Source organism: Vulpes vulpes, chromosome 4 (genome assembly GCF_048418805.1).
Source record: "Vulpes vulpes isolate BD-2025 chromosome 4, VulVul3, whole genome shotgun sequence".
Lineage (NCBI taxonomy): Eukaryota > Metazoa > Chordata > Mammalia > Carnivora > Canidae > Vulpes > Vulpes vulpes.
In genome coordinates this window covers 102537727-102562701 of record NC_132783.1, presented here as the reverse complement: position 1 = coordinate 102562701, position 24975 = coordinate 102537727, and the positions used below count along the sequence as shown (strand labels likewise).

The 24975-nt window shown below is 41.9% G+C and overlaps 1 protein-coding gene across 50 annotated transcripts in view; it reads left to right on the top strand.

The window, feature by feature from the left end:
- TENM2 (teneurin transmembrane protein 2) overlaps positions 1-24975 on the top strand; it is a 3534961-nt gene that overhangs the window by 3221784 nt on the left and 288202 nt on the right. For all 50 annotated transcript variants that reach the window (XM_072756643.1, XM_072756655.1, XM_072756648.1 and 47 more), the window contains one exon: positions 15430-15664. In XM_072756643.1, the coding sequence (XP_072612744.1) occupies positions 15430-15664 (235 nt within the window). The remainder of the gene's footprint in view (positions 1-15429; positions 15665-24975) is intronic.

Below are 24975 nucleotides of genomic sequence, written 5' to 3'. Positions count from 1 at the left end.
ACAAAGATGTTGATTTTTTTTTCTCATGTGCCTTTTGTTTTTTCCTAGTGTGCTCTTTTTTTTTTTTTTACATTTAAGGAGATATATATATATGTAAATTTATATATATTTTTTTTACATTTAAGGAGATATATATATAAATTTATATATATATAAATTTATATATATATAAATTTATATATATAAATTCTGTTTATATATATATATATATACATATATATATATATATCACAGATTTGCAAGTTTTGGGGTTGATTTGCTCCCTTGTTTTTCAGAGAACAGCCTCAACTTCTCTACCTAGAGTGGCTCACACTCTGATGCAAGCCTGTCCTCTTCAACACCAAATATTCTGTCCTGTTCTTAACATCCATCCACATCGTTTAATTTTTATTGTTTTATTATAAACTCTTTAAGTAGCACACAGTACAATTGCCTCTACTGTGTCAAGCTTTATGAATTTGTAACCCATGTGTAGATTTGTGTCACCACCACCACCACCACTATCATGATGCAGAGAAGGTGTCACCACAAAAATCTCCCACATGCTCCTGTTGGGTAGTTACGCCCTCTTCCAGTCCCAACACTGGCAGTCACCGATCTGTTCGCAGTCACTATAGTTTTATCCTTTTAAAAAAAATATTTTATTTATTTATTAGAGAGAGCAGAGCAGGAGAGAACACATAAGTGGGGAAGAGGGGCAGAGGGAGAGGGAGACGTAGACTCCCCACTGAGCAGGGAGCCAGACATGGGGCTGGATCCCAGGACCCTGGGATTATGACCTGAGCCAAAGGCAGCCACCTAACCAACCGAGTCACCCAGGTCCCCCTACTTTTATCTTTTTGAGAATGTCATGTGAATGGAATTACACAGTGTATAACCTTTTGAAACTGACTTCTTCCAGTTAGCATGGTGCCTTTGAGATGTATCCAAGTTGTTGCATTACCAATAGTTGATTCTTTTCATTGCAGAGTAGTATCCCATTATATAGATTACCCCACTTTATCAATTCACTTGTCATAGAATACCTGGACTGCTTATAGTTTTCAGTGATTATAATAGTATAATAGCTATAAACTTTGATGTGTACATTTTCAGGTGAACATACATTTTCATTTCTGTAGAACAAATACCTAGGATTGGGACTATTTTATGGTGTGGTAAGTGTAACATTATAGGAAACTGGCAAACTTTTCCTGAATATCTGTGTATTTTGCATCCCCACTAGCAACGTATGAGAGTTTCTGTCATGGTATTTTGATTAGCTTTCATATCTGTAAAAAGTATGTTCTAGCATAATATTCTGTTTTGTCATATGCTTTTTTTTTTTAGTGCACTCATGAGACAGTTCTTAAATTTTCTGTCAGTTAATTTAAAAAAAAAAGGAAGAAGTATGTTTGCCTGCTTTTCTCAATGCTGTTTATGGCTACTTTGGTTTAGACTACATTTGTTTTATTTATTTTTTTAAAGATTTTATTTATTTATTCATGAGAGACACAGAAAGAGAGGCAGAGACACAGGCAGAGGGAGAAGCAGGCTCCCTGCAGGGAGCCCGATATGGGACTCAATCCCGGGACCCTGGGATTACACCCTGAGTCAAAGGCAGACACACTCAACTGCTGAGCCACCCAGGCATCCCTAGACTACATGTGTTTTAATTAGAAAAACATACAAATGATAAGTGATGGGTCTTTCTGTTATTCATAGAATCAGGGTAATGATGCTCAAGGTACTTGTAGAGGTACAGGTAGATCAGGATGGGACAATTGGAGTAAACTCATATGGTGAAACTTCTTCATTTATCCCACCCCTATTTTCACTTCAGGAATCTAGATGTCTCACTCCATTTTATGTGTGCAAAGAGTACCTCAAAGGCCATGTGGATCCCACTGGTGCAACTGAGAACCCAGGGCAAGAATTCTGAGTCTTAATCTTGCCAGGAAAGCAATATAGCATATATATTCCATGTGCGTAGTATAGGCTCTAATTTACCTTGATCTATTATCTAGAATTAAATATAAAAGACAGTTGATAAATACTACATTCAGTTGAAAATACAAATGAATCAAAATGTAGTTTCTCTCCACAGGTAATAATGAACAATCTTATGAATTTCTCTGTGTGCCATGGAGCCTCCTTTAAATGATATCCTAGCATAAAACCTTGCATACTGGGAGATACATATATGTAGAACTGGCAGAGGAATGAGTTCACCTTGGGAAATAAGACAGGGGTAGGAACAGGGGAAAGGGTTCATGGTTATTTTAATGATACACACAAACAAAAACTTCTCAGAGCAGTATGTCATAATGGCCCTTATGAGATTGCTATACAGAAGCTAAAATGTGAATAAAAATATATGTGGGAAAGTAAAGCATTTGGATAGTTAACAACCAGAGGGAAAATAGAAGAGTGACAGTAGAATCTTTGAGGCTCAACAAAAAGGTAAGAATAGGATGTGACTCTCTTTACCTTCCTAGAGGCCAGAGACTGCGTAACCTCAAAAATCCACCAGACCCAGCATGGATGCTCAATAATTAATTGCCAAGCGAATGAACACATGAACAAATGAAGACAGTGGGGAAGGAAAGAACAAGCAAACAAATAACTGAATATGGTTTGTCACAAGTGAGCTTAGCTCACATGCCACTGTTCTTGTGTCAGAATTTATTCGGAGAGACAGCAAAAAGAATCTTGTGGAGAGAACGGTCACTCTTTGGGTTTCTTTCAGGGAATAAAGAAGGCTTTATCAAGGGGCTACTTGCATATGATTTTGCTAGGCTTCACACCAGGAAAACCCCATAGAGTTAAAACTCTTGCCGTGATATGCCAAGTAGAAGTTAGACAGGTTTATAAAGATTTTAAAGATTTGATGGGTTAAATATGGCCAAATAGAGTCATTCAGTATATAATGTGCCAGTGTTGGTTCCAATGTTAGTCCTAGAACAGAGCCACCATTAAATGTCTTACATGCAAGGGACGCCTGGGTGGCAGCAGTTTAGCACCTGCCTTCGGCTCAGGGAGTGATCCTGGAGTCCCGGGATCGAGTCCCAGGATCAAAGATCAAGTCCCACATCAGGCTCCCTGCATGGAGCCTGGTTCTCCTTCTGCCTGTGTCTCTGCATCTCTCTCTCTTTCTCTCTCTCTCTCTCTCTGAATAAATAAAATCTTTAAAAAAATAAATAAATGTCTTACATACATCAGCACAGTTAGGAAGCCATTGGACTTCATCTGATCCAAACCGAAAAGGCTTCCTGAAGAAGGAAGAATTCCATATATCCTACTTCGGATTTGCAAGCCTGCAGCATATCCTATGTCCTTGCCACATCCAGTTGCTTTTCCTACCACAACTGCATGGATGAATTAGGATTCATTCACCCTGTTCAGGTGAGTCAGTGGCCTGTAGCAAAGATCCTCTAATACAATATATTCATGATGGAAAACGAACATTTTCTAGTGGCACAGAGAGCCACAGGAGATCCTGTTAGTCAGAGTTTGGAAGTGAAATGTGTCTATTCCCTCTTGGGGTGTGTCAGAGGCCTCTGCCATCATTAGTTCCATGGGGATTTCTGCGTGTAAGGCATTTGTTGTCATGTTTGGGTTACTGCAGGAAGAGAAAAAATTGCTACAGTTTGCGTGAGATAGAGCTGTGTTTTGGCAAGGATGCCTGCAATAAGTTTTTTCTTGAACTTTAGTCAAGTTCATGCTTTTGAGATTTGTCTCAGATGACACCACGCAGCAGTTCCTTTGAAAGACATTCATTTCTGTTGGAATTCAGACTCTTCTTTTGACTCCTTTGCTCTTGCCACACTTCTCAAGGTGTAACTAATTAATCCATTAATTCAGAAATTCTTTATTGTACCTACAAAGTGTTCGAGGAGCCAGGGATTCAGCAGAGAATAAAACAGTATCTTTACCTTCAAGATACTTACTTTCTAGTCCAGAAAGAAAATTACTGGGGGGGAGGGGGGGGGAAAGTGATAATATGTGCTTTAGAGAAACAGCATAGTAAAGAAGATAAGACTGCTGAAGGTTGTCTGGAAAGGTGTGTCTTAATGGGAGATTCGAGCTGAGACATTCCAACATTAAAGGAGTGAGCTACTTAATTATCTGTATCCACAGGCCAAGTGTACAGCAAGTGCAAAGGCCCTGAGGCAGAAGGCTGCCTGGTTCAAGCCCATATCAGAGGCGAGTAAGGACCAAGACCTTTCCTACTTATTTCACTGTTTTCTTTGAGAAGTAGACTTGAAGCTGAATGGAAGAGGAAAACCTAGGCTGATATTCTGGCCAACCCCTATACATCCTAGATTTAAAATGTCTTTGTTCTTGCCTTTTCTCTCCCTAAAACGTTGTTCCCCTAGACACTGGAATGGCTCTCTCCCTATTTCCTCCAGATCTCTGATCAAATATCATCTTATTGAGAAGCCTTCCCAGACCACACTATTAAAGTGTCAGATAAGCAGTGTTAGAAATGGAAATTATTTTCTCCTCCAAATCTGATATTTCATGAGAGAGATTACTCACTCCCTACATTATGGGATTAAGAATGATCCCATTTGAGATGATAAATACTAAAAAGTTTCAGTAACCCAAGAAGCCCTGAGAAACAAATTGCTAATTCATGACTTAAACCATCTAAACTAAATGTTATGAATAACTCAGGACCTCTGTGACTTGTTCAGTGGTGAATTGCAGGGATAGAGCAAACCTGCATGGCTCATAGATAAGCCTGAGTGGGACACACACACACACACATACACACATGCACGGATACACACACATCCCAAGAAAACCTTGACTTTACCATGAGCTTTACCATGAGAAATGGAAGCTAATTTTAAATGAAACACCACAATTCAAGAAAACTTAGGCCTGCCTTAATGCTGACTTTCATAGGGAATAAGATAAGTTATCAAAAGAAACTAATATACAGCCCTTCCATCAGAAGGGTTTATTTCAATGTATTAAGTTGCAAAAGATGAAAATGAAGACCACTGATTATTTGGGGAGTTGGTAAGACCTCTATCTACTTACTATAACTCATAAGAGGGAAAAAGGATCCTTAATTCTTAATGGTGCTATTAACCTTAAAAATATCTGACAACAGGAAGTTTTACAAGTCATTACAACAATAATCTTTGAATCACAGGGTCTATTTCACTCCTCTCTCCACAGCCTCAAGAAAGAATTAGCCTGTTCAAGCAAAGATAAATAAATCCTGACATCTCTTATGTCCTTCCTATCTGTCATGTATCTTCTAAGCACCTTCACTTAAAATGTCTTATCTCATTTAACTCCTTACCAAGCAGGAATGATGTTCACCACCTTTTCTGGGTGGGGAAGCAGAGGCACGGACAGGCTAAGTGCTTCGTAACTCTGATCGTCAAACTCCAAAAGTTGTTCAGGCATAATTGGAGAGGTCAAGGTCAAAAAGACTGAGAAAGCCCTGAAAATGGCATACTGAGCCATGGATGGCTAGGAAGAAGCCCTTGTTTCCAGAGGGGCCAAGTGGGAGATAGTGATTCTGTTGCTATTGCACCCTCTTCCCCCACAGAGCCAAGATCCACAGAGCACAATGTCCTCCCTTGGTGCTAGTTTTTTTCTGAAAGTTGTTTGCGTCCTGGGGCTCTTGGATGGGGTGGATGTTCTCATCTGTCTCTGCTTGGCCCTGGATATTCCTGCTCATTATCTATGCTACATGATAGAAAGGGCCAGGAGCACGGTCTCATCCACTTTAACTGAGAAATGCAAAGCAACTTCAAGACAACTCTGAAAGAGACTACTGATCAGTTATGAATAAAACCCAAAGGGGCACTTTTTCTGACAATATATGCACCATGTAACCCTAGGCAGGGGATGTTTCTTCAGGAAGCTCCCAGAAATTTTTCTTGAGTAATTACTTGCTCGTGTGTGTGTGTCTGTGTGTATGTGTATTTTGAAGGCAGAAAATATCTCCAGCAGTACGCCCTATACATACCATTACATCAGCTGTCACTTGACATGAAACCAGATGCAGTTCAAGGTCTTCTGACATTCAGCTGACTTCTGTTTATATAGTATGGAGAAACTTTTGTTCCCTTGCCCTATAAGGCATGTACCATGAGAGATTTGGGGAAAAGGTCACCCAGATAGTAAATAATTCTGCTGAGCTTTGTAGTGAGAATGCTCCAGGAACCTTTATCCCGTCCTTGCCATTTAACTGGTGTGCTTCAGTCATTCTCAGTGTTAATGAATGGTGTAGATCAGAGATTTTCTCCATCATTCTGTTCATCAGAGACACAACCTAAAATCAAAATCATATTTTATCTTTGCTTTGATCTTCTACCTGTGTTCAGGGGAAAACATTGTGACCATCCAAAGGTGGGGGAGAATGAAATACACCCCAACAAAAACCCGGTTAAAGAGCTAAAAAATGGCATCTTGATGGAAGAAAATTCCATGTGTGATTTTTATTTTTCAAAAAAAAAATAGTCTAGGCTATGAAAAACATATTATCTTTCATGGAGAGGGAAATGCCCAAATATTGCCCAGACTATTTTACAATAAGACCTTGAAAAGCTATGCGATGAGCTGGAATGAGAGGAGTTTAAATTTTTGATGCAATTCTCTGCTTGGGAAAGTGATAATGCAGCTCAAATAACAGAGAGAGTATTTTCTGCTACAGCGCAACAATCAACATAACGTCTGGGCATATTAATAATTTCACTTCTAAACTTCTCGACAGGGAGAGCATGGGTCTTAATAGCATTGTCAAGATCCTTAGGGCAATTGAAAAACCCAAAATCATTACTTTCTACTGATAGGCTTTCCTCTCCCAGAGGATGCCAAAATACCTAGGGTAATGTAGATTTATTGAAATGCTCAGATAGGCACTGCTCAGACATAACTTCGCAATAAAATCTTCTCTTTAGAAGGGCTCCTCTCAAGTATTTCAAGTGGTCTTCTTTTTTTTTTTTTTTTTTTTTTTTTGTCTTTGTCACTGGGAAAGCAGCTAATGGAGTTGACATTGATCTCAAATGATACTTCCTGGATGATTTAAGAACGCAAAGAATGAATATAGGAGTATGGTAAAATGATGTGGCACCTATGATTAAAATCCCTTTCTGAGATGCGTGAGAACTTGCCCAACTGGGGCAGAATGGTCCCAAATCTACAACGGCTATTAAGGTCATGCATGATTCAAGTGCAACTACTGATTCGGCACCCAATTCAAGAATTCCCTTCCTCTTTTCTCCTCCCCTGAGTCCCACCTGTGTGTGTTTGTGTTTTAGTTGAGCAGGAATGGGCACTCTGCTGTGATTACAGCCATGCCTGAAAGCCCTGGAACAAATTCCAGGATCCCCCTTGGACCCTGAAGTATACAATTGTGTCTCAAATGGCCATACCTAACAATCTCTGAAAAATATCAACAGCAGGGGGGTCATGGCCAAAAAAGCTCCTGTGAACACCAGCTTCAGGTTGACAGGGAAAGGTTTTTTTTAAGTGGTATGAAGTATGCCCCATCTGAGATCTAACTTTGATTTGTTCCAACAAGGCTTGGTAACAGATGTCGTGGAAACACACACACACACACACACACACACACACAAAGGGAATCACCATTTACAAGAAATGCCCAGAATAGACCAATCCATAGAAACAGAAAGTAGACTGATGTTTGCCAGGAGGTGGGGGGCTGGGGAGTGGCTGCTAATTGGTATGGGGTTTCCTATGGGGGGTGGTATGAAAATGCTCTAAGATCAGACTGTGCCAATGGTTGCACATCTCGGTGAATATAGTAAAAGGAGACACTAAAACATACACTTTTAAAAGCTGAATTTCATTAAACGTCAGTAAATCTGTTATTTAAAAGAGAGAATAGGTGGTCAGGCTTAGCCAGGAAAAAAACAAACAAATAAAAACAAAGGGAAAAAAGGTTACCTTCTCCCTGAGTCCAACTGTCTTCCTGTTAAAACCCTTGTGAGGGTAATGAGAATTCAGGGAATGAAGGGAAAGGCCCATCAGAGTCTGGGGATCAGGAAATGCTCAAAGAACAGAGGCAGAAGCCTGCACGATCCCGCTCTAATGGAGTTGAGGGCCTCCCAACACAGCCCTCCGGAGGCATGATGTGTTCCTTCACTCATTCATTCAGCATTGCTTCTGTGCCGGGGACATAAAGAGAGACAGGCTCTTGTGCTGAAGGAGCTCACGGTCTAGCAGGAAAAACAGGAAGGTCCAAAAATGATATAAAACCACATGCCAAAACAAAACAAAACAAAACAAAACAAAACAAAAACACATGCCAAGGGTCAGGGAAAAGATGTGCCCGGCGTGCACTCGGGAGGGGCCCAGCTGCATTACGATTAAATACAACGTGTAAGGAGAGAGCCTTCTGTCTCTTAACATCCTGCTCCTCAATTTCTTCCTCTTTATGATGGAGAACAGTATCTCCTGAAAAGATTATGATAAGTTTAAATAAGGCGAACTATATGGAGCGCTTAACACGTGGCCGGTGCTTCTTACACGGGGGCAGTTGTTCTTAGATAATCTAAGGTCTCCCTCTAGACGCCCCCCCCTTTTTTTTATAAACGCCGGCAGAGCTGACAAAACTTTGGTTTCTAAGCCTGCAGGTGAGTGCTGTTTGTGACTGCGATGCCCATGCTTCTGCCACGCAGCACGGATCCGTGTGTCATTGTGAATGCGCTCAGAATGCTTTTTCTCTGAGGTCAGATATTTTGTGTAAGCAAGAGAACTACACATCATTCCCCGCGAGTGAACACAGCCCCTTCCTTCTGGGGTGCTCTGTTCGGGGCTGAATGGGGCGTTTCCATCAGGGCAGCCCCAGATCCAAGACTGTGCGCTCCTGGCCCAGAGGCACTGGTCAGAGCCGACGCCCAGCCCCGGGAGGGGAGAGGGAGGTCATGACTCGGGTCATCCCTTCAGCCTTCCGTCTGTTTCCTCCTCCGTTCTGCAACGTGCAGAAGGGCTGCGGCCGCGGCTTGCTACAGTAGTGGCCATTCCTGAGGAGCACCGCGGATGGGTCCCTGCCCTGCAAGGCCAGCGATACCGTGGATGAATCATTCAGGAGATACTACGACAGGGAAGGAGAGAGCAAGCTGAATGTCCCAAGTGTCTGATACTTACAGCCAAGTAAATCTCTTTCCATCTCTTTCTAAACCCAGGAGGAGGCTAGATCTGGCCTCTCCCCCAGCCCCCTCCACCCGCAAGCTGTTGGCAAAGTACCCAGTCAGAGCAGGAAGGATGAGCTGGGACCTAGCGTGCCCTTGTTTCTGCCTCCAACAGACCTAATTGCTGCTTATCCCTCATGCCACTGGTTACGGGAGCCAGGGATGCAGCACGGAGGAGGAAGTTTGAGAAAAGCCTTTTGGGAAGGTACAGAAAAGAGATTGCACTGCAGTTTGGCTGTTCTGGCCTATTTCTCCTGATTCAAGCAGCACTGTGAGGTGCAGAGCTTTGAGGTGGGCGATTCCCTCCAATTTCTCACAAGATTTTGTTCTGCCATTGAAGCAAATATGCAGAGAAGGGAGTTAAGGCCATTTTCCTCTGTATTTGCCAGGGTGAGTCTACACTCCAGGCAGGGGTCTTTGTTCTCTTCCTGTGTGAGGGCCGTCTGGGGCCTTGTGCTCTTTTGCGTGGGGAAGAAGGCCTGGGGTGCAAAAGCAGCTGTGCCACTTACTAAGCCACGTGGCCTGTGGGGCTTTACTTAACCTCTCTGCACCTCACTGGCTGGATCTGTAGAATGGAGATGATAAGAGAGCCTGTCCCATAACAGTGAGTGGTAACATATTGAGATAATTTATGTACAGGACTTTGCACAGGACCAAACACACAGAGAGAGCCTAGCTCTTAGCAGCTCTTGTTGGTGTCATTTTGTGGTCCGTCCTTAACATCAATCGTTTTGTTTATGGGGAATGGAACACTTCTGAATCCCAGGTTCCATTTCTGCAAGCCCTTAGAGAGATGCTCTTGAGACTGCCGATAGTAATGCCTGTGCCATGTCACTTGGTCAGAAGGCCCTTCTGTGGACAGCATTTGAAGCTGGAGGAGGTCTGAGATTGGTGACTTTGTCTTTCTACATTGATTTGATTGATATCATCCTCCAGAAGCTCCCACTCCAAAGAGTTAGGAAAACCTGAGTTCCCCAAGAAATATTCATCATTTTTCCTAGAGCCATAGTTGCTATTGCTATTATTAGTGTTATCACTATTATTAATTATAACACATAATGTAATACACATATTACATATGTAATACATTATATGTACACATAAATGTAATAATAACATTGATTAATACTTACTATGTGCCAAGAATTGTGGCAGGCTTTTTAAAGATGTATTCTCATTTGATGCTCCTAACAACCATATGAGAAAAGTAAAATGACTCTGCCCATTTTACAGATGAAGAAATAGACGGGATAAAAATACATAATTTTCCAAGGGTCACAACTGTTAATAGGTGGCCACAAAGGGGTTCAAAGCCAACCACAAGTCTGGTCATCAGCAATAGACTCCTCCTTCTAACTAGAGGCTGTTATTCTTGAAAGTCTTCATCTCTGATTCCTTCTGCCTCCTGTTTGAGGTCAGGTCTGAACAGCGTGTCCTGGTGCCAATTTTCACCAACCAGGGCTCCAAAACTTCTATCAACACCAGCCTCACTGCTAGCATCTTCAAATTGCTGTCAAGATGTAACTTGCTACAAAGACATGGTTCAGTAGAAGGGGGCAGAGAGTTTGTGGTTAATTCATCATCTCAAGGTCCGAGGGGTTGAAATTTTTAAAGACCAGCAGTTGGCATGCCATCTCCAAGAATGAGTGAATTATTATAGGAGGGCAGGCCTATACTTATATTTTTTGATTTCATACATTTTATCATTTTTTTAATCACCAGGAAAATAATAGTGTGGACTATAGAGCAAGACAAAGCCATCTTATTTATCCCTGCCCTCCTACTCTCCTGCACCACCCACTCCCTCTTGGCAAGAGTAGGCCTAGCCTAAATGCCTCATCCACCTGTTTATTTAGGAGGAGTGCAACAATAGCCAATTATTAAGAATTTACTTTCTTAGCTCCAAAGAAAATCCTTCCTTTACACATTATTGACAATGTAGGCATTGGTTGTTTCCATAGGCTGTTTGAGCTCTGTGAGTCTAGTCGACACAGGAGCTGATACTCCAGGATTTTGCAGTCTCCAGGTCTAACTTTGTTAGAATTGATATTGTTACCCCTTCTTGGATGGGTAAAGTAAAGCACTACTTGATTTGTCTTATGACTCTAGTGTCAACCAACTGGCAGTTTAGGAAGGACGGAATGTGGGAATGGCATCCCTGTCAGGACCAAAATTTCTGGCAACATTAAATATTAAGCACTGTTCTTTTGAGCAAACAGGACAAACCAAGCGGTCCTTCAAGCACCTAGTTTTTAAACATACAGGAAGCACCCTCTCCCATAAATTCATTTATCCTTGCTAGGAGTCCTACCTGTCCTGCCCTAGCTTTTAACAAAGGACCAGTGTGCAGCTCCTCCTTCCTCAGACTAAAAGCCACACAGTATCTAAAAATAAATTTTAGGTTCTCAACTTCAGATAAATCAGGTGCAAGATAATAGGTTAGCACTGTGATTTTAATGACAGTTGCCTTTTGCCTGCTAATAGCATACTTATTAAGTTGATAGTGTGTAAGCATTTCTGTTACATAGTTATTCGTGGCTCAATTGCATTATTATGTGATTTCATATTTATGTAATAGAAAAGACATTAATATGCACATTAATTAAACCCAATAAATGTGTGGAACTCAGAGTGGACCTGAAGGTTCCTTCATCAAGTTGTTAATCATTTCTGTTTCAGCATATATTGAAGACATGAGTTGCCTTTCAGAAGGGCTTTTTCATGTAATTTGACTTCCTGGAAAGCAGTAAAGCATGTTGCTGGCCATTGTTTGCATTTTTTGAAACGGAAAACCATCACATCCAGCAAGCTCATTGGATGAATGTAATGAAAACCAATAAACACAAAAAGTGCTTGGGATCATTAGTTGTAGCAGAGATGTTCTTATATTAGAAATATGTGACCCACCCAGAATACTAAGGTACCACGGATGAAACCAGCAGTCAAAAACATAAATGCCTACCAGCGGTAACATAAATACATACATCCAGCCAGATTAAAATAACAGGGATTGTTAGGGTTGATAACAAACCAGAAAACCACCCAAAGGCATTCAGCTATGCCAGTCGTTACCATGAGGGAATAGACTCAGTATTTTTGTTGTTTTGTTTTGTTTTCAAGAGAAGTCAGAGATCTGGAACAACTATACAAAATCTTGCCTCTGAATTTTTGGTAATATCCAGCTTGGGGGCTGCTGATTTGCGACTTCCACCCTGGATGGTTGAAATCTAGGTTTATGTCCCGTACTCAAATCTGGACTCATTGAGAGCTGTAGTTATGTCTTATCCATGTTTTTCTTCCTGAAAGAAGTGAGCAATGCTCCATACACATGATTGGGGAATTGGGCAGCCTCGGGTGGCATGCTTGGCATTTTCGCTCCTCTTCCTCTCCATCTCCCATGTTGACACACAGGTACTTACTGCTGTTACCCATGGTGGATGAGTACTCAGAGAATTACAGAAATGGCTTTGTATGCCCAGGTTCGCATGACTCAAAAGGGGCAGATCCAGTCCTCAAATCCAGTTCTTTAGATTTTTATCTCCTAACAACTGGCTAAGTGACCCCCGCCCCTGCCCCCACCAATGCTCCCATGTCTCTCTGTACAGACCCCAGCGGTAGGTTTTACCATTCTGTGTCCTAATTGTCCTTTCTAGATCTTGCACCTAGTTGAAAAACCTGGTTGTTAGATGGATAGATAAATGAGCAAATATAATCAGTGTCACAGTGGAAATGAGCAGCAATAATGAGGAAAACATCTTCTAATACTAAGGATGCTGGATAGTTTTTGTTATTGCCATCAATAATTTGATTTACTTGCAGTGAAATAACAGGCTTTTGTAGGAGGGCAGAGTGGGCAGAGAATTACATCTTCTTTCATCTCCCCAATGAAACTCTAAACCTCCCCTCTTTAGCAGAAATAGAAAAAGAGCTTGACATCTCTTCCAGGCAACTGGAAAGCTCACCACCCCCTTTTATTTGGACCATGCTACATAGCACCCAGGCCGATGGTTCCATTTCCCACTCAGCACCTGGATATTTTCAACAAAAGGGAACCCACAGGAATTCCACCCACACAGAACACAGATGGACAGAGGAGGGCCACACAAGTTGGAGAAGGCAAAGAAACTTCAGCTCAGGGTGAATAGACAGGAAGCAGGAGGGTTCTGGGATCTCATTTAGTGAATTAAATACCTCCCATAACCTCTTTGTACTTTTGGAGAGTGTGTGGTCCGGAGTGCTGGAGGCGGAGGCCCCGGGGGCTGAGGGAGACAGAAAGCGAGGGCTTGAGGCTGAGGAGAGTGGGTTCTCCCTTGTACACTGATTCATCTCATCTTCCTGAGGCAAGTCTCAAGATTACCCAACTAATGGAGAATAATGACACCACTTGGATGGGAGTTGAGAGAAGGGAAGGGAAGGCATGAGAATTCATTAACCCTGTGTGAGGGGCTTGGATTGCATCTCTGAAGGATCATTATTACATCATTTCACCCCCTTTCCTCACCTCTTCCCACTAATATGAGGCAGACAAATGCTAAATAACTATATAATAATACATTACTAGACAGACAACAATGCCAGGAAATGTAATAGCCTGCTACAGCTATGAAACTCCCTCAAAGATATATTTAAAATGTCACTGGTGCATAATGTAAAATACGAATTGCAGGTTCATTTGGAGGACGTGATTTAAAATCTGTACAACTGTATGGCCACATTTCCCACTGGGTTTTAGTTTTAGTTATCTTTTTCTGAAGACCAAAAAAAAAAAAAAACCAAGTAATTTCAGCCTGGAGACACAAACTTCGAGGAACCACTTTTCTCTGTTATTTTTCCTTCTTGTTTTCCTTGGTCATGATGCTCTGCAAACCTAGTATCTTCTTGACATGTTGTCTGTCTTTCGGAATATTTCTGCAGGCTTCACAGGAGCCACAGAATGTAGATTACACCTTTTGGAGATGTAGCCTGGCCACATAAGGAGACAAGTAGTTGAAATTTGTGTCAAATTGCTTGTTTAAATGATGTGAGCCAACTTCTTAAAGCCAGGACAGCAGGGGCTGAGGATTTTAAAAGTTGGCAGGGGCCAAAATGACAAGGCTTGGCAGTCACCTGGTGAGCTGCCAACGTCGACTAGAGGCTTCAAAAAAGGACACAAATTAAAAGTCATGTTTCAGCAGCCATTAAAACCAAATTATAGGCTTACATTGCATAGTGAACTACTTTCATTTTCATTATGCTTAAAATATTTCATTTTGTACATTGAGAATGGGTTGCTAGGAAAACCCTGTGTGGAGTTGTCATCTGTGGTCATATTTACAAGGGATACATGCAGAGGTATAGTTTTCCTTTGTGCATTTTTCCTACAAGGATAGAGGATTTCAAGATAAGAAAAGAGGATGCAATTTGGAATAAGGACCATGGTTTGAAAACATCAGTCCTGATATCTGAGCAGGCTCGCAGATACTTTCTTATTAAAAAACAAACAAAAAAACTGTATACATACATACATATATACAAAACATATACATATTTTAAAAATTGACAAAGTCTTCAAAAAATGGGAAATTCTATCTAAAAGTCCAGATTTTCTGCTTTCCTTGAAACACTAGAAGATCTGGCTGCCTTGGGCCCTTACCCTTCGTGGGCACATGGGCTTGGATTTGAGTAAAGACGGCTCGGTCCATAACTGGCCCACTTCACTTTCCTACCTGGCCCCCATAGGTATTTAAATATGCCACTCTCTGACTTACAGTGTACCATATTCATATTAATTTTAGAAAGGGGAAATATCTGAGGCACCTAGGTGGCACAGTCAGTTGAGCGTCTCTTGATTTAGGGCTCAGGGTCACGAGATGGAGCCCCATGTCTGGCTCACACTCAGCCCTGAGTCTCCTTGTCCTTCTCTCTGTCTCTCTCTAATAAATAAATAAATAAATTCTGAAAGAAAGAAAGTATTTGTGAAGAATATATGCAGTGTACTGGTTTACCAGGAAACGGTATAGAGACTTGGCTACACCCATGACCAGCCCTGTCCCCTTCCTTCCATTTCAAGATTAATAGGTTCCAGCCCGGTTTCACTAACCTAATTTCTCCTTCTTCCTTTGAGGCCCGCAGCAAAGAAAGGCCAATCGAAGTGGCCAGTTGGTGCTCTGCGCGCAGCCAACCCCAGGATGCGGTGTCCCCTCTGTCTCCAGCCTGCGACGGGGGCGCTTCGAGGGCGCCTGCGGTCTGCACCACTGACGGCCGTGTCTCCTTCCTCTCTTCCCAGGTCCCCCCAACCACCACAGCCAGTCGACTCTGAGGCCCCCTCTGCCGCCCCCTCACAACCACACCCTGTCCCACCACCACTCGTCCGCCAACTCCCTCAACAGGAACTCGCTCACCAACCGGCGGAGCCAGATCCACGCCCCGGCCCCCGCGCCCAATGACCTGGCCACCACGCCGGAGTCCGTTCAGCTCCAGGACAGCTGGGTGCTAAACAGCAACGTGCCGCTGGAGACCCGGTGAGTCCCCGCCGCGCCCTGCGCCCTGCGCCCTGCGCCCTGCGCCCTGCGCCCTGCGCCCTGCGCCCTGCGCCCTGCGCCCTGCGCCCTGCGCCCTGCGCCCTGCGCCCGCCGGGGGTGGAGAGGGGGCTCGGGGCGCTGGCCTGGCTGGCCGGGGAGGCGTCTTGGTGTCAACAACGGGGCTAGCTTCCCGCCCCCCGCCCCCCGGCCGTTCCCTCCCCCGGGTGGGGGACCCTGGGTGGCAGGGTGATAGGCACTTCTTTGTTGGCGTGTGTCTCCTTTTCACGCTTGTTTACTCTCTTAGGCGGCGCTTGTGTACCCAACTAATAGAATTAGCATACCATATTTTTGCTCAAAGGCTCATGGGAAACATGCTTATAAGGATATATTGACTGCAACCTGCTGATAAATTATGCATTTGGCCTTTCCCGAAGTAATAAATGAAGACTCATTTGAAATTAAGTGTTTGGGGAGACCTTGAGAAACAGTCCCTGATTCCAGACTGACAGAAGTATAATTTTAATTTATATTTCATCCAACATACCGTCTCACTTTAATCCCTCCTGTACACACTAACAGCTTGATGCCTGAGGGGCAAACAAGAATGTACAAAAACAAACAAGAAAAAAGGGGCAGCACTGACGTTGGAGCGGAGCGTTTCAGAGCGATCTCCAGGTCTGGCTCTGTGTTGTTTTGCTTTTGCTTCTGTCCCTTTCTTACCTTCATGTCTGGTCTTCCAAGACCATACCCACCTTAATGCCCTGAGACGAGGGGCCTGGGTCACGGGGAGGCGGGCTGGGGCAGAAAGACCTCAAAGGCACTGGGTGGGCTGCAAGATGGGAACCCGCCTTGTGCCCCAACCTCAGACCCTCTCATGCTTTGTGTGCTCCAACTATTATTGTTTCTTTGTCCAAGAGAACCATGAAGAGAAAACAGAGAAAGGGGATAATTCGTTTTGACCCTTCAGAAAGTTCTCACTTAGGTTTTTAAACTTTAATAAGTTAGGTTTGAAGAAAGACAAAGGAATCTGTCATCTCTGGTCATGGCCAGTGAATTTTCTGCACACAGCTGGAAGCAACTCTGCAAGCCACAGCATTTTATGTTGTTTCTTAACTATAATTTTTTTTTTGTTTTTTTATAAGATCTTGAATAACTTGTGCACCATTGTCACTGCGGTCACTCTAAACTTTAATAAAGTTTATTCTCTGATGATCATATTACTTTCAACTATACCTATAGTCTTAATGTCTGGGGCTTAAAATATGTAAAGTCAGTAGAACCCATATGCGTATATAATATAAAATAGATATACTTAAACATCTGCACTGGTATAGTAACCCGTTAAAAAAACAGTTTTGTTGGAAAGCTTCCAGGCTGAAAGCAGACTGGTCCAGGAGGCTAGATTCGGGATATTTCATTGTTGGTGGTGATCTTTAAGGCTGTATAGGACTTTCTCTTTTTCCTCCTTCTGCCATAGAGTTTGTTGGGCATTAGCCCTTTTTACATCAACAGACTGTTGTTTGAAAAAAGTTTCTGGCCGTAAAGCCTACCTAGAGTGGACTAGATGGAAGAAGGAAAAGGATGAGGAGAAAGGGAAAGAGAAATGTAGTAGCTATTGTAGAAAGGGTTGGGGGGAAGGTAGGAAAAAAAAGGACCACCATCACCGTTAATCACCAGTTTTTACTGTGCACTTTGCATACGTCTGGCATTCATTCTTCGCATGCATTATCTCATGAGAGCCTGGAATAAATACAGCGAGGTAGGATGGAACCATTGTTCCACCATTTTAAAGATGGACAATCTAGATGTAGAGGGGCAAAGTAACTTTTGAGAGGCCTAGAGCTTCAGGGAGATGGGACATTTTGAGCCACATTGGATGGAATATAAGCATTTTCCACACACAAAGTAAGGTGGCAAGATGTCTGATGAATGAATATCTACATTTACTGCCCTAATTGTTATATTTATAGGGTAAATTCCAGAAGAGTGTTTGCTCCTCACAGAGATCCTCCCCTTGGTGGTTAGAATACATATGCTGCATGAACTGCCTCCTCTCTCCCAGCGTCTGGGGAAAATAGTTGGTTTTCCAGGATATCGGCCTTACAAAACCATTTGCAGTCAAGTGTTATCTTGACAAGGATCTGGTAGAGAGGACCAGCAGAGCCAAGCCCATCACCTTCCTAGTTGTCTAAAGTAAGCTTTCCTAGAATTTGTGTCTGATCTGGAGAGTCCTTCTGCAGACCATTTGGATATTTGTCATTTCTCCAAGGATTAGGGCTTCTCAATGATGCTTTTGGAGGAGGCATGTTAAATACAAAGCTTGAAGAGTAGAGAGGATTGTCAAAATGTTGAAGTCAATCAGAAGGAAAAAACAAGCAAGGGCAACATCTGGATGTTCTTTGATCGGGGCATTCAAGGGCCAAAGATTAGAGAATGTAAGGCCCCTGGGATAGGGCTATCATCAGAAGTCAAACATGGGGTGCATGAGTCAGCAGATACTTGAAACTCCATTCATGGAATTCATGAATACATATAACTTGGATATGCCTCTGGTCTCGTGTATAAAAACTTCGGCAGTAACTAATAAAATTGTTGGGCTTTGTGTTTCTTTTAAAAATATTATTCATTCAGTATCTTATTAGCAAATATTTACAGGGCCCCTCTTGTCTACTAGGCACTATGTTAGGTGCTAGGGAGATAATGAGTAACACATGAATCTTGCCCTTAAAGCTCACACAATCAAAAGGAAGAGGTAGGTAAAAAATAAAAGGATAGTGCAGTATATACAGTAATGGAAGTATAAAGTGACTGTACAGTGGATGAAGTGATTAACTCTTCCAAGATGATCAGGAAATATTTCACAGCTGAGGGTCTGTTTGAGCTGGGTTTTGGAAAGATGATAAGAATTTGCCTAATAGATAAGTAGAAAGACGTCAGAGAGGGATCCCTGGGTGGCTCAGCAGTTTAGCGCCTATCTTCAGCCCAGGGCATGATCCTGGAGTCCTGGGATCGAATCCCACATCGGGCTCCTTGCATGGAGCCTGCTTCTCTCCCTTTGTCTGTGTCTATCATGGATAAATAAAGAAATTTTAAAAAGAAATAAAGAAAGAAAGATGTCAGAGATTATGGCATATTGCTTATTCCCATTCCCTACTATTTTTTTGGCATAGTCTTAGAAGTGTAGAAGTGAACAAATTAACTCATTCAAAAGCTGAAACATTGTGAGTTTCATCAGATCATTTTCTTACCCACAGGAGACAGTGTAAAGTGTAGGTACGGAGCTCTTCTTTCAGGGGCATGACGCCACACTAGGATTCCCATTCTTATTTCTATACCAAATAAGGATTGATTAACTACATCCAGGAGAGAGAACCATTGAAGGAAGGGCATTCTGAAGGCTGATTGTGATGTGTCATCAATTTTGAAAATGCCGTGGAAATTTACAACAGCCTCACCACCTCTACTCTCCCTAATACAGACTTCTGGGTGTGTTGGAAGAATTTCATAACTCTGGAAGGTGATGATCGGGCATTATGCCACGCCCAGAGACTCTAAGCCAAGTCCAGCATGTTTCTTTAGACCAGTGAAGAGCAAACCCTTGCCTCTCTGCATTGCTTTTTGATGTTCCCTTCAGTCTTAATGAGGCATGTTACATCTTCTCTGGACTGTGCTTTTTCTTCCATTTTTTTCTGTGGCAAGTAGAAATAAAGGTGCTGATTAAGGAGGCATAGCCTGAAAATAGGACTGTTCGAATTTGGAGTTTAATATAGGACAAAAAAAATACAAGGAAAGTTCCGTACCAGTGTTAATCATGTAAAAGTTCAATGCATATAAATTTCTACTACCAAAACCAGACAATTCATGTATAAACCGTAACATAATCCAAGAAAAAAACAAACTCAGGGCAGAGGAACTAACAGTTGGCAGTCTGTACTGTCTTTCTCTAGCATCGTGTATTGCAAAATTACTACATTGCTGTGTTTCTCTCCAACTACTAAGGTCTTAGAACAAAATCCATGGGCAATTCATGGTTGATACCGTGTCTCTACTGCTTCCTCTCCTGAGAGCCACAAGGTCAGGAATCTTCCTGGCCAGCAGCTTCTTGGGGAGTTTCTGAAGTCAGCTTCTCTTGTCTACAACAGTACAAAGTAGCCCGATGACTAACTTTCCTTCCTTTCTGTGTTTTGCTGAAACAAGCTTCTCTCTCTGAATCTCTTAGTGGCAAGTCACTAAAGAGAATTCCCAAGCAGGACAAAACATCCCTCTGATTTTACTTCTTCCCTGAAATACCAGAAGTTCTCTCTCTCTTTTTTTTCAGTAATGCCTCTTCTATCTCTATAAATTTTGCCACAAGGGGAACAGAACATAAGTACATTAAAAAATCTCCATCCGATCCTCAATTCCAGAAGCCCTTATTTTAACCACCAAGTTCCTCACACTACAAACAAGTTTGCAAGTTGCTTTGTAAGATGGTCATCCATTATTCATTCAAGAAATATCTATGAGAACTATCATGTGCCAGGCACTGAGGATTCCACAGCGAAGAAGAAAAGCAAAGTCCTCACCCTTGTGATGATTCCAGGCTGGATGCAGACAGAAGTAAATAAATGATTAGACCACTGTGTCCCCCCACCACCCCAGCCCCAACAACGACAAATGTAGTAAGGGCCATGTGAGGTATAGAGAAGTCAGATGCGTGAGAAATTAACATTTAAGCTGAGCCCTAAGGATGAGTAAGTGTTAATTAGACTTAAAGAATGTTCTAGATGGCAAAAACAATGACCCGCTGGGGAAAGAAACACTAGAATGCCAAGAAAGGAAAGCAAGCTAGAAGGGCAGGTGAGGGCAGGATGTTGCAGAGCTTTGGGCTGGGTTAAAGGTTTTGGACTCCAGCCCAAGAATACCGAGAAGTCACTGAAGCGTTTTAAATTGGAGAATAAAACAATAAAATAATACTGTTTCATTTTGTTTTGAATTATGGTAGCTACCATATGGTGACTAGGTTGGGGGTAAGGTAAAAAGTATAGCAAGTCTATAGGTCCAGCTTGGAGAGTGTTGTAATGGTTAAGATAAAAGGTGCTCTGGTTTTCACTAGGGTCCTGACAGCTATAGTACTCATATTTGCCTTTCCCCTACCCATCTGGCAAGAAAGTGAACATTCATAAATGTCAGTTGTATTTTGAAGGCAGAATGAGTAGGGATGAACACTTGTGGAGTTGTGGCTTAGGCAGTTGAGAGTACAATGACCAATTTTTTTACTTAGGAGGGTGGCTGGATAATGATGCCACCCTGAAGAAGGAACAAGTTTTCTGGAAGAAAACAGAAGTGCGGTTTTAGACACATTAAATCTATGATGCAGTGAGACTTAAGTGTAGCTGTTTTGATTCTAAATATTTTGATTCCAAAATAATAGTTGTAACATGGAAATTCATCCATTTACAAATAATAACATATTTAGTGTGTTCAAAGCTCTCAGCAATTGATTTTTTTTCTCTTTTAAAAATAACCCTCCAGAAATTGTGTTCAATTTAGCAGTTATTCTATATGCTCATATACGCCTGCAAATAACAGTTTTTCTTTATCAAATACTTTTTGCTTGGCACTTAGTTCTTACTTACATGATGCCATTTAACCCCTTAACCCTACTGGGGGGTATATGTTACTATCCCCATCTTAAATAAAGGGAAGAGCTTGGGAAAACTAAGTTACCTACAGGTGTGTAAATAAGTAAGTGGTGGAGCTGGAATTTGAACTGGGTCTGACTCGAAATACTGTGTTTTTAACCACCACATGATAGTACCGTTCGAACTAGAAAAAAACAAAACAAAACTATGCCTATTCTGGTGGCAAACAACAGATTAATTTTCCAGGCCATGGAAATGGTGAAGTCAATGCATTACAAGTGACATAAGGCAAAAAATGATCTATGGGACGAATTTCAGCCTGTTGCTGGATGTAGACTTAGTCATTGACAAAATCATTAGCCAGGCAAGAGGTAAGGGACTCTTCTCTGCAGCTCTTGAAGATTGGTGGCAACCAGTGTTGTCAGTGTGAGGCCTCGCTGCTCCATGGCCTGTGCAGCAGAGGATCAGTGTGAGCTGATAACAGATACTCTGCGTGTTATGAAATGTGAGAGCAAATTGACAACACAGAAATAAAAGTCCTGCTACTTCTTTAGCTCTGTAATTTGCAGAATTATTATCTCCCAAACAGAGCTTGGACACATTAATAGGAGAAAGCCAAACAGCTAGGGGTACCGTGGCTGACCATTCGATCACACTTTGAGTGCCATGATTATTCCTGTTCGCAGGAAGTCATGCAAGTGCTCTGATAAAGAAAGAAGCACCTTGGGCTTGTGAAAAGTATTTTAAATATCTAAATGTGGTACCAAAATTTCAGAAAACACACTTTTTGTCTTCATGAGGAAGTAATCTTAGCCTCATCTAGATGCTTTATTGGTAGTGCGTATTTGGGAATCGAGACACAAGACCTTTAGTAAATAAGGTTTTCACAGAGAAGCAACAAGATTGTTGAAACATCCTCACCATGCTGAGCCCAAAGACTATTCCAAACTTGTTCTCAGATTGATTTTTCTACCTAAGGATTAATTTTCTGACAGAATCACTGACAAGTTTGATCTTGAGAATATTAAACCAAGGTAACCTGTTTGGGTTTCCATTGGTTTTTTTTTTTTTTTTTTTTTTTTTAATGTTTTCAAGTGAAGTTTGAAACTAGAATTCATTCTGGGTGAACCAAATGCATTCAAGCACTTTTCAAATCAATAGGCAGCTTGATTTCTCCATATTGCCAAACATTATGCCCTCTCTAAATTCTCATCAGAGGCAACATGGAAATTAATGAGACCTTTAGGTTAGCCTTTCAAGCTCAGCCTTATTTTATAGCTTTACCTTGCCTTTTTGACATGGTGATCCCGCCTGGCCACCAGCAGCATTTCACGTTGCAGTGCACTTTAATTTTATAGTTTTCGTAGTCTTCCTTGGAAACTGGCAGCTTATTAATCTCAATAACTGAGCTGCTCAATAGGCAAGCTCTCCAATGAGAAATGGGGTTGTGTCTTTTTTTTTTCCTTTGGTGGATGGACACAAGGGGTTGGTTGTTGGGTGGAGGCATGTGGTGGGGTGGGGTGGGAGAAAGAAAGCCAGTTGGAAAAGGTACCTCTGTACCCCACATCACTTCTTGACAATTGGCAGGAAAATAAAGAGAGCTAGTCTGATCTATTGCTCTGCAATTTATGGCTTGTGGTGTTAAACACACTCAAGCCCATTAATAAGAAAATAAATAAAGTGCTGTGGCACGTGTGCAAATTACAAGGTGCATTAAGAAAGAAATAAGCATTACATCTTATTTAAGACCACTCCAGCCTGCTCTTTGGTGTGGTTTGCAAATTGGGAAGCATCCTTGAAGGTGGACGTATCCAAGGAGAGGCTGTCCTTTTCAAATTTGACTCTCACTGTAAAACTAAAGCCTTATTAAGTTTATTAAAGCTTTGGGGACTTGGACTTCTTACTTGTAAGCTAACCACAGCTAAGGTTCTAGGTAATAGGGCTTTTTTAAGAAGCTGTCCCCACCCCCCATGGTGGGGACCCAGTTATGGATTGAGGCCACCTCGTGGTCATGCCTTGTAAGCGCAAGACTCTGCCCCCAAGTCTGTAAATGTCTTGGGTTTAAGTTGAAAAAAGCTAAATATTTCCATCTTTGTCTGTGCTCTTTCACCCATTCAGCTAATATCAGCTGTCACTCCCTTGGGGGCATTTCCTGAAGCCTTCCCAGAGGATATTTTATCTGGCTCAGACAGGGATAGGCTTGATGTAGCCCAAGTCTTTTTCTAATTCTGGCTCCCCAATGATCCTTTTTTTTTTTTTTACAGAGGCCAGATAAGGCATGCTCAGCTCTCCCAGGCAGGGGAAATAGGCTCTGCAACTTTTTCTGCAGCTTCCTTTGATTTATTAGTCTCAGCCTTTCCTGCCTTTGTGAGGTGGAGTTTTGTGTCACCAGAATTGCAGTCCTGTACAAGGCTCTCAGCCAGGTCGCTCCACTGGGGCTGCATCCTCTAGATTAGAAGGAGAAGATTTACGAAACTTTTTCTCAGACAGCTTTTTTCCCTCCAAAACCCACCAAACGATTTCAGGCTGCTTCATGAGTCCTATTTGCAAATAATCATTTTTAGAGGTCGTGACAATGTTAACCACAAAAGGCTCACCCTCAAAATTGTGTATTTTTAAGCCCCTTACGGAATTGCTTCTTATCCAGAATGACTGAGCAATCAGCAAATGCCCCCAATTTCTGTCATCATTGTTTTAACTGTTCTCGCCTTATATTTCTGGTTTTTTCCTAGCCTTGCCTTATATTTCAAAAGAGAATGAATACCGCTTCTTTTCTTATTTGTGAAGTTGTATTGAAACTGTGTTGCAGTTTGTTAAAGCTTCAGTTCGGTACAAATATCCCTAAGTCCATTTCTCCACAATTAGTCCTCCTGTAAAGATGTTGCACCTCAATGATATGATGATTAAAAGCTGAGTTTTCAAAATCATTTGAACAAATGGATTTAAAACTCTGCACTTGGAAGAAGGTAGAAGATGTTGCTCTTCTTGCATTGGTATGTGCTTAGATAAGAATTTAAAATGGAAAGCTTAATCTTAGTGACTTTTTAATCTCTTACCAACCCAGACTTTCTCTACTAGGGAACATGGATAAAAAGGTATAAGGTGATATTGGACCCTATGTAAGCATTTTATGGGACCTGGGGAAATCTACCCCACCCTGCCATCAGTAAAATGAGAATAAATATGAAAGTTCTCTGGGAATGAGATGGTGCTTTGTACCCCTGGGTTTTGTGGGTGTCTTGTCCTCGGCTTCAGACTATTCCTTCTTGGTAGGTTAGTGTCCTCCAGTAGTATACTGAAGGCAGAAGAATGCAGAGATAATCGCCAGCTTCTAGACTTCAGAATCCTTGTGAGGAGAAATTGTGGCCTGATTAGATATCTTTTCACTTCCTGGGAACAGCTGAAGGCTATTTTTTGTTTTGATTTTTTAGGCATCATCATCGTCCCTTAAATAACTACTTTGTGCCAAGTATTGTGATAGGTACTTTATGTTATCTGAGGGAAAGCTCTGTGAGATGGATATTGTTGTCCTCTTTTGGCATATCAGGAAGATGGAACTTGGGAAGATGAAGGCCCTAGGCAGAATAAGGATTCTGGGAGAACTGGATTCATGGAAATAAACTCAAGCATTAGGAATCTGTCCCTCAGCTTTGCTTTTCTCTCTTTCCCACCACCATTCTTAAGCAG